Here is a 12,469-nt window from a genome sequence, read left to right on the forward strand (position 1 = left end):
TTAGTGGTGCCCCCTACAGTTCTAATAACTTCCACTTGTCCCCTTGCTATAACTATAACTATATCTAAATATCGTTGTGTATGTGTTTCAGCGCTGGAACGCTGACGTGAGCAGTCCAGAGGAGTATGAAGCAGAGGGTGAGTTTATAATCTAACTTTAATGATAAACAATAATATGCTTGGTAATGGATATCCAAACCACAAATATGCATATTCCGTGTCTTGACGATGTCTTTCTATGAAGTGATTTGGAAATGGACATATGACAAAAAATGTAATCCTGAAATGTGCTATGTGTCATGCAACCACAACCATTTTTGTGTGTTGTGGCCAAAACTTTTCTTGCGTCCATTATTCATGTAAATTGCTTGCAAGAGGAACTGAAATGATCTTGTGCATGTATTGTCCAGGATTACTTAACATCATTAGCTAAGTTAACTAACCAGTTACAGCTGCAGCAGTTTCTGTATTAGTATTATATATATTTTCTGTATACTCAATAAGACAAGAAATTAAGTTCAACTACACCAGATTGCTTAGCAACATGGTGTAACTTGGCTAAATGAGACTGAAAGGATAATGGGGAAAACGTTCATTTTAAGCTTTTTATTTCTGTTGCTTTTGAATTGATAATCCACGGCTAGGTGTGCATTATGGGATTTTAAAATTTAGTTCAAATCCGGTATAAAGGGATTTTATGAAGGCTAATTTTATGAAGGCTAATTTTTTTCGTTATTTTATATGCGGATTATCAGATCTAGATTTCTGCCTGCTCTAAATCATACACAGATAAAGTAGTGTGCTAAGATTACATTAGTTTGAGTAAATTATAATAAATAGTTTTTAGAGAGAGAGAGAGATTGTGTGTCCATGTGTGAATTTCCTGCATCTGTGCCGCATCTTTACTAATAATCAAGGTGTGAGTTTGATTACTGTATACTGTAACTGTATGTCACTATGGTTACAATTGTTTATAGGCAGCGCATTAATTTAGACCAGTGATTTAAACTGACTGGAAATACCTTTGCATTCAACAGTTTGAACGCACATCTTCCAGCCAATCAGAATCGAGTATTCAGACAGTCCATGGTATAAATTTCAATAATCATTTCCCTTTAGGGAATATTGGACAGATCCATCAACTAAATGATGACTTATGATGTTTTATTTTATGTACTCTTGAGATGTACAGTGCAACTGGATTGGTACCGGTTCTGATTAGATATGTTTCTTGTCATGAATATGTGTGATGCTGATTGACATGTTGTCATATTGATGCACAGAATCCACATCATCATGCCAGTGATGATTTGCATAAAATAACAGAAGCTTGCAGAGTCTTAGCTCAGTTCAGTATTGGTGAGCAGCCAATTTATATGGTTACAATTTGAATATGAATTTCAGTATTAAATTCTTGAAACTAATTATGTTGGCTTGGGAATTTTCTCAGCAACAATAAGTAAGCTACAGTTAGATTAGAAAATTTATATGCAAAGTTTAATAAGGAGTCTTTTTATTTTATTTTATTTTGGGGCAAGTGTATAAGAAACTGCATGGTTCAGTCCCTCCAGTATTTTCCGCTTTTGAGATTGCAGAAATTAACACAAAATCAAGGAAACTCCTTGCAGGAGCTTGCAATTTTTCAGAATTACCACAGATTTTCCACAGACTTGGGCCAAGATGTGTCATGTGATGTCATCACAACGCGCCATGTGACGTCATCACAACATGCATTCAGCCTAAGCCCTCTTCGATTCACGTGCATCAAACATGAATATAGCTAAAATGTCTCGTTTACCCACTCACATCACTGCGACAGTCTGTGCAATTGCAATTTCACCAATTCAAGTAGTTTCTACAAAAAATCACAAAAATCTTCGCAAATTGTGAAAAAAGCCACAGCAAAATCAATCATTTTTGGCTGGAATAATCACAAAAAAAATCTGCGAAATCCTGTATGGACTGATGGTTCATTTATTTAAGTTTACAAGTGAAAAATGTGTTCTTGAAATAAATAACATGTTCTCTGCCAAAAAAATTACTTAATGATTCTGTCATGTATCCTAAAAGATTAGAGCTTAATTCTCCTTAAAATTCTCAAAAAGGTCTATGGGCAGAATGTACTTCCTGGACGATATGTGCCACCTGGAACAGTGCACGTACTGTAAATAGTTATCTTGGTCTCTACTATGCACATCTATGGTAGAAGCAAACATTACCTTACTTAATTTTTCTACCTCACATACATGCTTGTGTGTGTTGTGTTTAGGCCAGCTGCACCTGTGGAACCCTGATGAGCTGGGTACACCACATGGTAGCATGGTACCCCTCAGTGATCTGGAGGAGAGACTGTACAGTGCCTGCCAGCAGCTCTCACTGCCCCTGCATGGCACCGCTACCATACAACAACTACGCACACTCTGCCAGCACCTTGGCTTAGAGGTACACACACATGAACACATGCAAGCATAAATATGTCTGCGTTTGTGCTCATGGAGCCATATTTGTGTTTGTGTACGTGTATTTTAGGTAGGAGAGGATGTCTTCCAGTCTGCACATGAGAAGAATGTAAGTGTGCAGGAGTTTGTATCTTGCATCCAAACCAACAGCAAACCACCTACTCCTTCTGCCTCAACACCTTACAGACAGCTAAAGAGACATCACTCTACGCAGGTAACTATCTATTCATCACACATGCACAAGTGTCAACTACTGTTATACTCTGAACTTTTCTCTTACTCTTACAATCTAATGAAATACAATTCTAAACGCTTTTCCTGTCCCTTCTGTCTTCCAGCCGTTTGATGAGATGGGTCGCAGGATCTCATCTGTGATGAGTAGCACAATCGGACTGCGGCTGTTTTCCGAATTAGACGACGGAACGGGACACACAGCAGTGGAGCTACTTCTGGATGCCTGGCTAGAAGACGGTGTAGAGAACAGCTCTGAAGTCCTGCAGGTTTGTGCAACAGACACACGCACGCACGTTTACATGTGCACTAGGTCGAATGACCCTCTTTTGAATATTTACATATCTGCATTCTGAAAAATCCATTTCTTTGTGTTTAAAAGAAACAGTTGCCAAACACAAGTCTATTCAAATATTCTGGCTAAATGACTCTTGTGTGACTTGGTGGAGAAAATGGACCTAAGTAAATGCATGTCATTACTTACTTTTGTACATATGTCTTGCTTAATTATCAAAAAAAAATTCAATCATGTATCCGCTTTCTAGTTAAGTATAAAAAAAAAAAATGTAATATTACATGCAAGTTACATTATATTTCCAACTGATACATATTCTGTTCTCTGACTGAATCTCAAACGGCAGTTCTTTCTGGATTATATTTAGTATACTATAATTGCTCACTACGTATCTTTTAATGTAATGGGGTTGTAGCATCTCTGTCCTAAAGAGAAATGTATTCAGAATGTAGCTTAACTGTATGTAAATGGGGCTTAAATGTTAAAAGACTTGTCTACAAAATTTAAAAGGAAGCTTAGGTTCAGAGACAAGAAATTATTAGTATTGTTAAATAACTAAAATAAATCTGAAATTGCCTCCTTATGATTTGCTTTGCTTAAGAAAGTGACTGCTTTCACCTTCTGCAGTTTAAGTGGTACAATGGTGTAGCATAGCAAACTAATTAATTAATATTAATATTAATCATTAATATTAGGATGCATTTGCATGCTAAATAGATTCAGTAAATACAATTGGAAAAATAATCTATAACATCCATTCGGATCCTTTGTCTAACAACCTTCTATGTAGATTCGAATAAAACTTTCTTACGTGTGTGACTGTATAGGCTCTGGATTTCAGCCTGGAAGGAAAGGTGAATCTGAGTGAACTGGCTACAGCGCTGGAGAATGAGCTTATGGTCACAAAGAACTCCATCCACCAAGTGGCACTGGCGAGCTTTAAGGCTGAGATCAGATACCTCCTGTGCGTCTGCTCAGAACACACACTGTGTGCTTAACATCCAAATGTCTTTCAAATATTCCTGCATGCTTCATTTTTTCCATTTCAAACAAATGCTCCAATAACATGTTAAAACAATCGTGTATCTATAATGAGAGGCATAAATAAATGTGTAGGTTTTTGTGCTTTCATATATACATGTGAGCTAGTGAGCGTGTGGATCTGGAGCTCAGGGAGAAAGAGAAGCTTCACTCTGATTTGGAGAAAGCAGAGAAGCTCAAGTCCCAGCTGGCCTCTGAGGTGGACGAGCATCACTCCGCCATCGAACGCGTCAATAACCTTAACCTGCGGTAAACTTCGATCTCTCATCTTTATCTTACTGTGAACTTTTAAACTAACCCTAAACATGCAACAACAACTAATGCAGCATAAACAACTTTACTTCCTTGCCGGTGCTATTTTGCAGGAAGTTGGAGCAGGAACATAAGGACCGTGTGGTGGCTCTGAAGGTGGAGCTGAGCAGAGAAGTGGAGCTTGTACAGCAGCAGGCCATTAAGCAGAGAGAAGAGCTGGAACAGGAACTCAGTAGGATCAGAGAGGATGAGACCTTCCTCAGAGAACGCCTCACTTTGATGATTAAGGTAATTGAGTAAGAATAATCTCTTATCTCTTTGATGTTTTTCCCAAGCCAAGTATTTAACATGCATGCTCGTGCTGGAACAAGCTTTAGTACTACTTCGATTCAGAGCACTACAGACTGATTCAAAATACTAATATAATAAGTGACCTGGAGTAATTTGGTTAATTAGATAAGATAATGGTCCAAGCTTTTCTGTTTTTCATAAATGGTAATATAATGCTCACTTGCTATCAGCAACAATCCCGTGGTTTTTTGAGAGCACCTTGTGCAGGAAACACATCATCAAGGCAATCTCTCAGTAACCATTTCTACAGTTTGGTGGCTTGCTCACACTTCCAGAGGTGTCCCATTCCACCTCATTCCCAGTGTTGCTTAGAGCTGGATATCTAGGCTTGTATTACTGTGCTCCAAGTGCCTTACGTCCTGTTGTCGATCTGGGACCCTCTGGGATTTGTTTCCCTCCATGTTGACTCCTGGATCGCCGGTCCTTTGGTGTTTCTGAACTTTTATCATTTCCAAATTAAGTTCTATCCATTCTGAATTAAAGGTACAATGGAAGACATTGCGTATAGATGGAAAAGAATGGCCTGTGGTTACTCTACCTTACATTTGCTCATGTTGTTCATTATTTTTCTGTTATCGCATTGTTCACTGATTTTGTGCTATTATTTATCATTGTGTGAATATTAACGGACTGGGTGTTTAGGAAAACGGGCGTTTGGAGGCGGAGCTACTGGACAGCACAGAGCGGCTGATTGAAGCGGAGGCCCAGCTTAATAAACTGCAAAAGAACCTGGACAATGTTCTCAGAGAGAAGGTACTGCACACCACACTCTCACGCTAGTGCTTATCTGTGGTGTTTTAGCTGATCACCTTAGTTTTTCTTAGTAGTAGTTCTGTATTTAGAAGTGGGTGTGATGTTGTTTTATTTTTTAATAAATCTGTATGTGTTTTAATAAATGTGTGTGTGTGTGTAGTTTGGTGATGTGGACCTTAGCAATGCTGAGATCTATCAGCAGGAGGAACGTCTCAGGCAGCTGCGCAATAGCTACGAGGAGCAGTGTCAGGTTAGAACAGACCTCATATAAAAACCATAATGAACTTTCCTTTGCTTTTACACTATCCGTTGTTCTCAAGATGAGGATGGGTTCCCTTCTGAGTCTGGTTCCTCTCGAGGTTTCTTCCTCATTTCATCTTAGGGAGTTATTCCTTGCCACCGTCACCACCGGTTTGCTCAATTGGGATTAATCCACACACTTAAAATCTGTATCCTGTGTTTATATGTTTCTGTAAAGCTACTTTGAGACAATGTTCATTGTGAGAAGCGCTATACAAATAAAATTTAATTGAATTCAATAGAACCTCTGATCATTATTCCTATTTGCTCTCGTTCTGTCTTTGCATCAATGCCTTATGTGTTAATGCCTTCTTCCCTGTGTGGTTTAGGAACTGCAGGATCGTATAGATGAGTTGCAGGCTCAGTTGGAGGAGTTTCGTGGTTTAAGCCGAGCCCCGCAGACCTCCCTCGTGCCCTCTCTGTCTGATGAGCTGGACAGCAAGAGTCCTGGCATGGATTCAGATCAAGGTGATTCATCTTTTCTTTCTCACGCACTGATACATACACAAACACACACAGCTGGGTGTTTTGCTGACATGGTTTTGGTCCACTTGTGCAGAGGGAAGAGCACTGCAAATCAATTCAGTGTTTGTCTGACTGATGTTCTTATCCGATCATGGGCATGGGTGTGGTCCAGGATGACGGGAATGAGAGCTCATTGAATGGTCACCAGAATCTAAATGAACATCTGTGGAAGATTTTTGAGCGGTGTGTTAGACAGTGTCTACACCATCATCGCCATCATTCCCTCAGATGAGGGAATATCTTTTGGAAGAAAAACATTCATCCCTCTAGTACAGTTCTATGCAACAGTTCTGAAACTGTCTGGTATCTCCTAGAGGTGGTGGTTCCTCTAGTAAGATATTTTATGTTGGTTTTTCAATTAAATGGTCACCTGTCTGTACATGTGCATGTATCCCACTTTCACGAGATTTGCTACTGTGGCAAAAACGCTGAAGTGTGTGTATGTGTGTGTCTAGGCCTAGGTTCCGAAGAAGGGCAGCCCTTTAACATGAGTCTGGAGGCAGAGATGATGCTGGAGCATTTGAAAGAGCAACACATCAGAGAAGTGGAAGACATCAAAGCACAGCTAGATTCCACGGTCAGCCTCACACACAGGATGTTCACACACCTACGAAATCAAGTGACGTCAGTGCCAGTCATTGTTTCCATGGTTTTGCTCTCTTTGTAATCTTTAATTAATGAAGAGCTTCTTTCATTTTGCTCCAGTCCCCAACCAGTTTGGTACTTTGTAAATTAGTCTTGTTTCATTTAAATGTTTGATATCAAGAGGCATTTTAGTAGGTTTTTTTAAAAATGGTATACTATTCCTTTCAAATTTTTTACCTATTGAGATAAGAATTTTCAGAAATATTGCCCTTTGCTTGTTGAGTTGTCGTCATGTCTCTCAGTCATGCAATGAAAAATGTACTGATTTATTTTTTACCCCAGTTCTTCAGGTGTTTTTGCACTCATCACTCCAGTTCCTCAAATGTGGTGCTCTCTGAAGCAGTTCCTAAACTCTCTAACCTGTTGCTCTCTGTATATCTCAGTCCGATTCCCTCTTTTTGCTCTTCCTGAAAGCTGCGTGATGTAATTACGTACATTGGTGTCATAAATCACATTACCATAGTCCATCATATATTCCCGCAAAGCCCTGGTTGTCTATTTTCAGAAGGAATTTGAATTATTTTGATAGCGGAAACAGTTGAAGAGTTACGGCAACACGAATCCAGCTTGGACGACACACACGGTTTTATAGGGTTAATACTCCACATAATTAAGCAAAATAAACACTGACTGAGGGGTAAATGGTTAAAGGGTTAAATGTATTCATTTAATTCAACCAGACTAAACACTGCATATGTAAAAGCACTCTTAATGTGCAGGAAAAAATGGTAAGCTTATACTGTAATCTTGTGTATTGTGTGATTCTCCTGTTATTCTGCAGGTGAACAAGTGTGAGCACAGGCTGGAAGAACAAAAGGCCTCTCTTGAGGAGGAGAAGAGTCTGCTGTCCTTACAGCACCAACAGGAGGTAAAGGCTATGAGGGAAGAAATAAATGAAGCACTGAAGCGAACTCGAGATTTGCAGGAGCAACTGGAGCAGGAGCGACGCAGCATGGAGGCTCAGCAGAGTGTCGAGCGTGCTGAGCTACATGCTGCTTACCAACGGCAGATCGATTCCCTCAGCCAGGAGGTGCAGGATGCCAGGATCCATGCATTGGAGCTGGAGGAGCTGCTCAGGGTGCTGGAGGAGCGAGAGAGAGGAGTGGAGGAGAGCAGAGCGAGGGACAAAGAAGAGCTGAGCAGGGCTCATGCCGAGGAGCTTCACCAAATGGAACTGCAGTACAAGGAGACACTCAAGACCAGTCTGCAGAAGCAGAAGGGGGAGGCAGAGAAGACACTCTCAGAGGAGTTGGAGAAAGAAAGGAAGCATCTGGAAGAAGTTCATGGGGAGGTGCTGAGGGTTCAATTAGAGGAGGTGCAGCAGAGAGCTGAGCAGGAGCGAATCGAATTGGAAAGGAGGCTCAGGGAAGAGTGGGAGTGGGACAGGAAGCAACTAGAGGAGAGCAGAAGGAAAACAGTTCATGAGGAGCTGGAACGTTCACAGAAAGAGCAGGAGGAAAGCAGTAAGAGGCTCAGAGAGCAGTGGGAAAAGGAGCTTACTCTTCTACAAGAACAACATCATACTGAGCTGCAGAAGTGTTTACAGCAGGAAAGGGAGCGACTGCAGGCCCAGGAGGAAGACAAGGAGCATAGAATGATTGAGGAGTGGGAAAGAGAGCGAGTTCAGCTACATGAGCAGCATGAGGAGGTGCTGCAGGCCAGGCTAGAGGGGCAGAGAGCACAGTATCAGGCACAGGGAGAGGAGCAAGAAAGGAAGTGGCAGAAAGTGCTGGAAGAACAACAGGGCCAAATGGAAGAGGCACACAGGGAAGCCATGCAGGAGCTGAGTATGAAACACAGTGAAGAGAACGAGATATTGAGCTGCATGCTGGAGAAACTACGCACAGACATCGGCAAGGAGAGGTAAGACACAAACACAAACCACCATGTTGTCAAGCATGTTTATGCTTCACAACTTTAAAAAATGTTGGGTTTTGTTTTTTTTTTTGCTTTTTTTATTTATAATGTTTGTATATAAATATCACCAAAGGGTTATAATAATAGCTCATGCCATTTTACATATCTCTTTAACATTTTGATAAATTACCATTTTTTTCCCCACCAGACAGTACCCTGGTCAAGTATCTCTGTCTGGTTTCTATTGCATAACAATTTCTGTGAGAATACCTCTGAAAGTTATAACATTGATAGTAAACATGCTCTGGTTTACTGTCTTTTTTTACTGTCTGAAAAGCATTATTTTAAAAAGAAGCTGAAAGCTGTGTCCATTGCACATAGCTTTCAGACACTAATACTATATATTACTGTCTTGTCCAGCAGAAAAATTATAATAGCCAGGTATCTTAGTTGTTTTGGGGGTTTTTTCTTCCCCAAAATAGCAGTTGTCTGACCCTAGTGGCAACTCATAACAGTTGGTTCAATTTGACCAATCTTTTTACTATTGATACCCTGCTGAGGTGTAAAAGGAAATATGACAATGTGGGATCAAAGATCCATTACTGTATCATGCCTAACCACACTATCTGATGGATATGCACTTTTTTATATTGAGCATTTGGGAAGGTAATGCCATAAGTAGAAATATTGAGTGTTTAATCTTGGCCATGCACAGGGAAGTGCCAGAGAATCACTTTACTCAGAGAATCAGAGAAGTTGAGGCCCTTTACTCTGATGACAAGGAAGTGGTACTGAAGCATTTTCAGACAGATGTATGTGACCTGGAACAGCACTACCAGAGCAAAGTAGCAGCACTTACCCAGCGCTATGCTGTAGACCATGTGCGATGGGAGGCAAAGATGGAAACTGCCAACCAGGAGGCAGAGCAGCAAAGGAAACTCCTGCAGGAGGCTCTTCAGTTGGAGAAGGAGACTATAGGTACAGATCTCACACAAGAGCGAAAGAGGCTAGACCATAGCTATACATTAGATACGGATGCCCTAATGGAGAGAAACCTACACCTTCAGAGCGAACTGGAGAATATTGTTAAATCTGAACAAATCAAAGAGTTTTGCCGTGAATTAAGTGAGCTGTGCAACAGACTACAGGAGAATCTGAAAGACAAAGACACATTGCTAGTACAGACAGAAAACAAAGCTGCAAAACTTGAGCTATTGCTTAATCAGGCTATGGATGACTTAGCCCGAGAGAGGGTGAAGTTTCTAGACTGTCTGTTTCAATTGGAGAGACAGCATGCTGAGACCTTGTCATTTGTTGAGAAACAGCAGCAAGAGAGGAGTGACTTGGTCACAGAGCTTAAGGAGCTGAGAGGAAAGATTGAGGAGATGGAACATCATCTCCACCAGGCTGTGGAAGACTTTCAGAATGAGTGTCTAGAGCTGCAGGGCACTGTGGCTGATCTGGAAGAGAAACTGAAGAACAGCGTCTCCTTAGCAGTGAAACAAGAAGAACAGATAGAAGCACTTTTGGCTGAAGGAGACAAACTGACACTTAAAGGTCATCAGATGAAGTCATGTGTCAGAGAAGCCATTAGATCTCAAACCATGAGTAATGATCTCCCCAAAGATATTATGATTGAGCCTCAAGATCCATCAGCAGACAGTTTCATTGTCAACGATATCCACAATAATGTGATGGCAGAACAGTCAAAAGGCTTCTGTGTTCTGGGAGAGAATTCACCAATAGCACAGCATGAAGAACTTAAAAGACAATTGTCCCTGCAGGAGAAAGACACAAGAGACTTTGGGAACCCAGAGCCTTTCAATGCACAGGTGTTAAAAATCATCAGTGGGGAGATTCTCACCTGTCGAGGAGGTAATAATACAGATGGCACTGAAAAGCTGGATGATGACTGCTTTATTGATGATGATGAGGCTTCTAGTACTGAGGAACTACATGAACCTTACAGCTATGAGCCATTGTGTGTTGATATTGCAGAAAGACCAGGCAGTATCACCAAGGATTCTGTAAGTTTTCCTTTTAACAATTTTGGTGTCTCCAGCACTGAAGAAATCACTGAACTTGGTCCAGATCATGAGTTTGTGATCGCTAGTCTTGGCACTAGATCTTTTATTGAAGAGACCAAATCTCTAGTTGTTGGGGAATTATGTAAGAATTCTGCTGAAGCAAACAGTGAGGTCATCAACATTGTGTCTGAGGATATAGTGAGGCCAAAAGGTGCAGAGAAGTGTAATTCCACTGATTCTGAAGTAGCAGACATAGATCGAGTGAATATCACAGAGCATGATGAAGGTACACAAAATATTGAACTGAACCATGGTACATTCTTTAAAGATACTGTTGAGATGGCAGATGAAGAGGTACCAAGGTGGAGCAGTGATGAGTTTAATCCTGTGGGAGTGTTGGTGAAGAATGGTACCGTTTGCATAAGTACAGAGATAGTTCAACATGATTCTAACACAGCCAGAGGATTCAAAGGTGCTAATATTACCACAAACACGACAGACCCAGACCTTCTTGTGGTCACAGTTACACAAGCTGAAGTTTCATATCATGAGGAGCCAATGCAAGGTCATGAAATGCAAGAAAAGATTGAAGTTGACACCACCACCATTGTCAAGACTGATGACAGCAGTACTACCAGTTCTCCACACCAGGTTCTAGCCCTTGAATGTGGCCCCATGCTAAAAAAGGAGCATGAACAAACGGCATATGGTGCAGATTTGTGTGCTATAGAGATTCTGGAGTTGCAGGCAATAGCAGTGCAGTTCAAATACCAAAGTCATCTCTTAGAGCTGCTTGAGGAGCAGAACAGAAGCACTATGAAGCAAAACCTCTCCCTTCAGGCCCAGCTGGTTAACCTGCAGCAGCGCAATGACAAGCTGGAGATGATGCTAGATCTGAATAAAGGCAAGCTCCTCACCAATCAGAAGGTTCTAGAGGAGAGTCATGACCTTAGGATTGACCTGACCGCTATGGCAGGCCATGCTAAAGAATTGGAGATAAACGCATCGGATCTTGCTGAGCTCCAGGTGTGCAATGAAAAGTGCGTCTGTGAGAATGTGGAGCTGGCAGAGCAAAAAATGAAACCGGAGAGAAGAGCGCAAGACCTGGAGAGCAAGACGCACATTGTCCGAGACTTCGAGGAGCAACACTCAAGCTTGATGAAGCAGATTATGAGCATGCATAAAGAGAATGCAAGGCTGAGCACAGCAGTGCAGGATCTGGAGCACCAGGATAAGGTGCTTCTGACACTGCAAGAAGAGACATCTGTAGACTCCTCAGATGATTCCTTTCAGGACCTCAGCTTCCAGCTGGGAGTGAAGATTGCCACAATGTGGGAGCTGGAAGACTGCTGCTTGGAGTTTGACAAACAGAACCCTTGTCTGCAGTCTGCATTTACTCACCTGCAGAAGAAGTCTCTCAGGATCAAGAAGAAGATACAGGAACATAGGTACCATAAAATGTCCATCTCTAGTTGGCTGACTAGGACAGAAATTTTGACTTCCCACCCAAAGCCTGCTGGTGTATTGCTCCTAATCCTGCTAGCTGCTCTGTACTAGTAGCTCTAGCTCCTTTGTGTCCTGCCTCCACTGCAGAAGTAGTTCCTCCACTGACCCCACTTGAATTCAAAGTTTGCACAGCAGGAGACACAACCAATAGATCTATGAGATGAACCTTTGAGTTTGATAGATCCTGATAATGCTGAACTTTAATAACCACCTGCTATAGCCCACTGT

General features: G+C 41.3%; 1 protein-coding gene across 4 annotated transcripts in view; it reads left to right on the forward strand.

The window, feature by feature from the left end:
- nin (ninein (GSK3B interacting protein)) overlaps window positions 1–12,469 on the forward strand; it is a 39,157-nt gene that overhangs the window by 15,783 nt on the left and 10,905 nt on the right. For 3 of the 4 annotated variants that reach the window (XM_017464391.3, XM_017464394.3, XM_017464395.3), the window contains exons 5-16: window positions 92–137; window positions 2,269–2,441; window positions 2,529–2,672; window positions 2,797–2,958; window positions 3,812–3,948; window positions 4,134–4,274; window positions 4,391–4,565; window positions 5,271–5,381; window positions 5,542–5,631; window positions 6,011–6,149; window positions 6,662–6,783; window positions 7,633–8,714. In XM_017464391.3, the coding sequence (XP_017319880.1) occupies window positions 92–137; window positions 2,269–2,441; window positions 2,529–2,672; window positions 2,797–2,958; window positions 3,812–3,948; window positions 4,134–4,274; window positions 4,391–4,565; window positions 5,271–5,381; window positions 5,542–5,631; window positions 6,011–6,149; window positions 6,662–6,783; window positions 7,633–8,714 (2,522 nt within the window). Of the gene's footprint in view, window positions 1–91; window positions 138–2,268; window positions 2,442–2,528; window positions 2,673–2,796; window positions 2,959–3,811; window positions 3,949–4,133; window positions 4,275–4,390; window positions 4,566–5,270; window positions 5,382–5,541; window positions 5,632–6,010; window positions 6,150–6,661; window positions 6,784–7,632; window positions 8,715–9,423; window positions 12,184–12,469 lie in introns of all 4 variants that reach the window. The other variant, XM_017464396.3, reaches the window with a different exon arrangement.

This window comes from Ictalurus punctatus, chromosome 3, assembly GCF_001660625.3.
Source record: "Ictalurus punctatus breed USDA103 chromosome 3, Coco_2.0, whole genome shotgun sequence".
Taxonomy (NCBI): domain Eukaryota; kingdom Metazoa; phylum Chordata; class Actinopteri; order Siluriformes; family Ictaluridae; genus Ictalurus; species Ictalurus punctatus.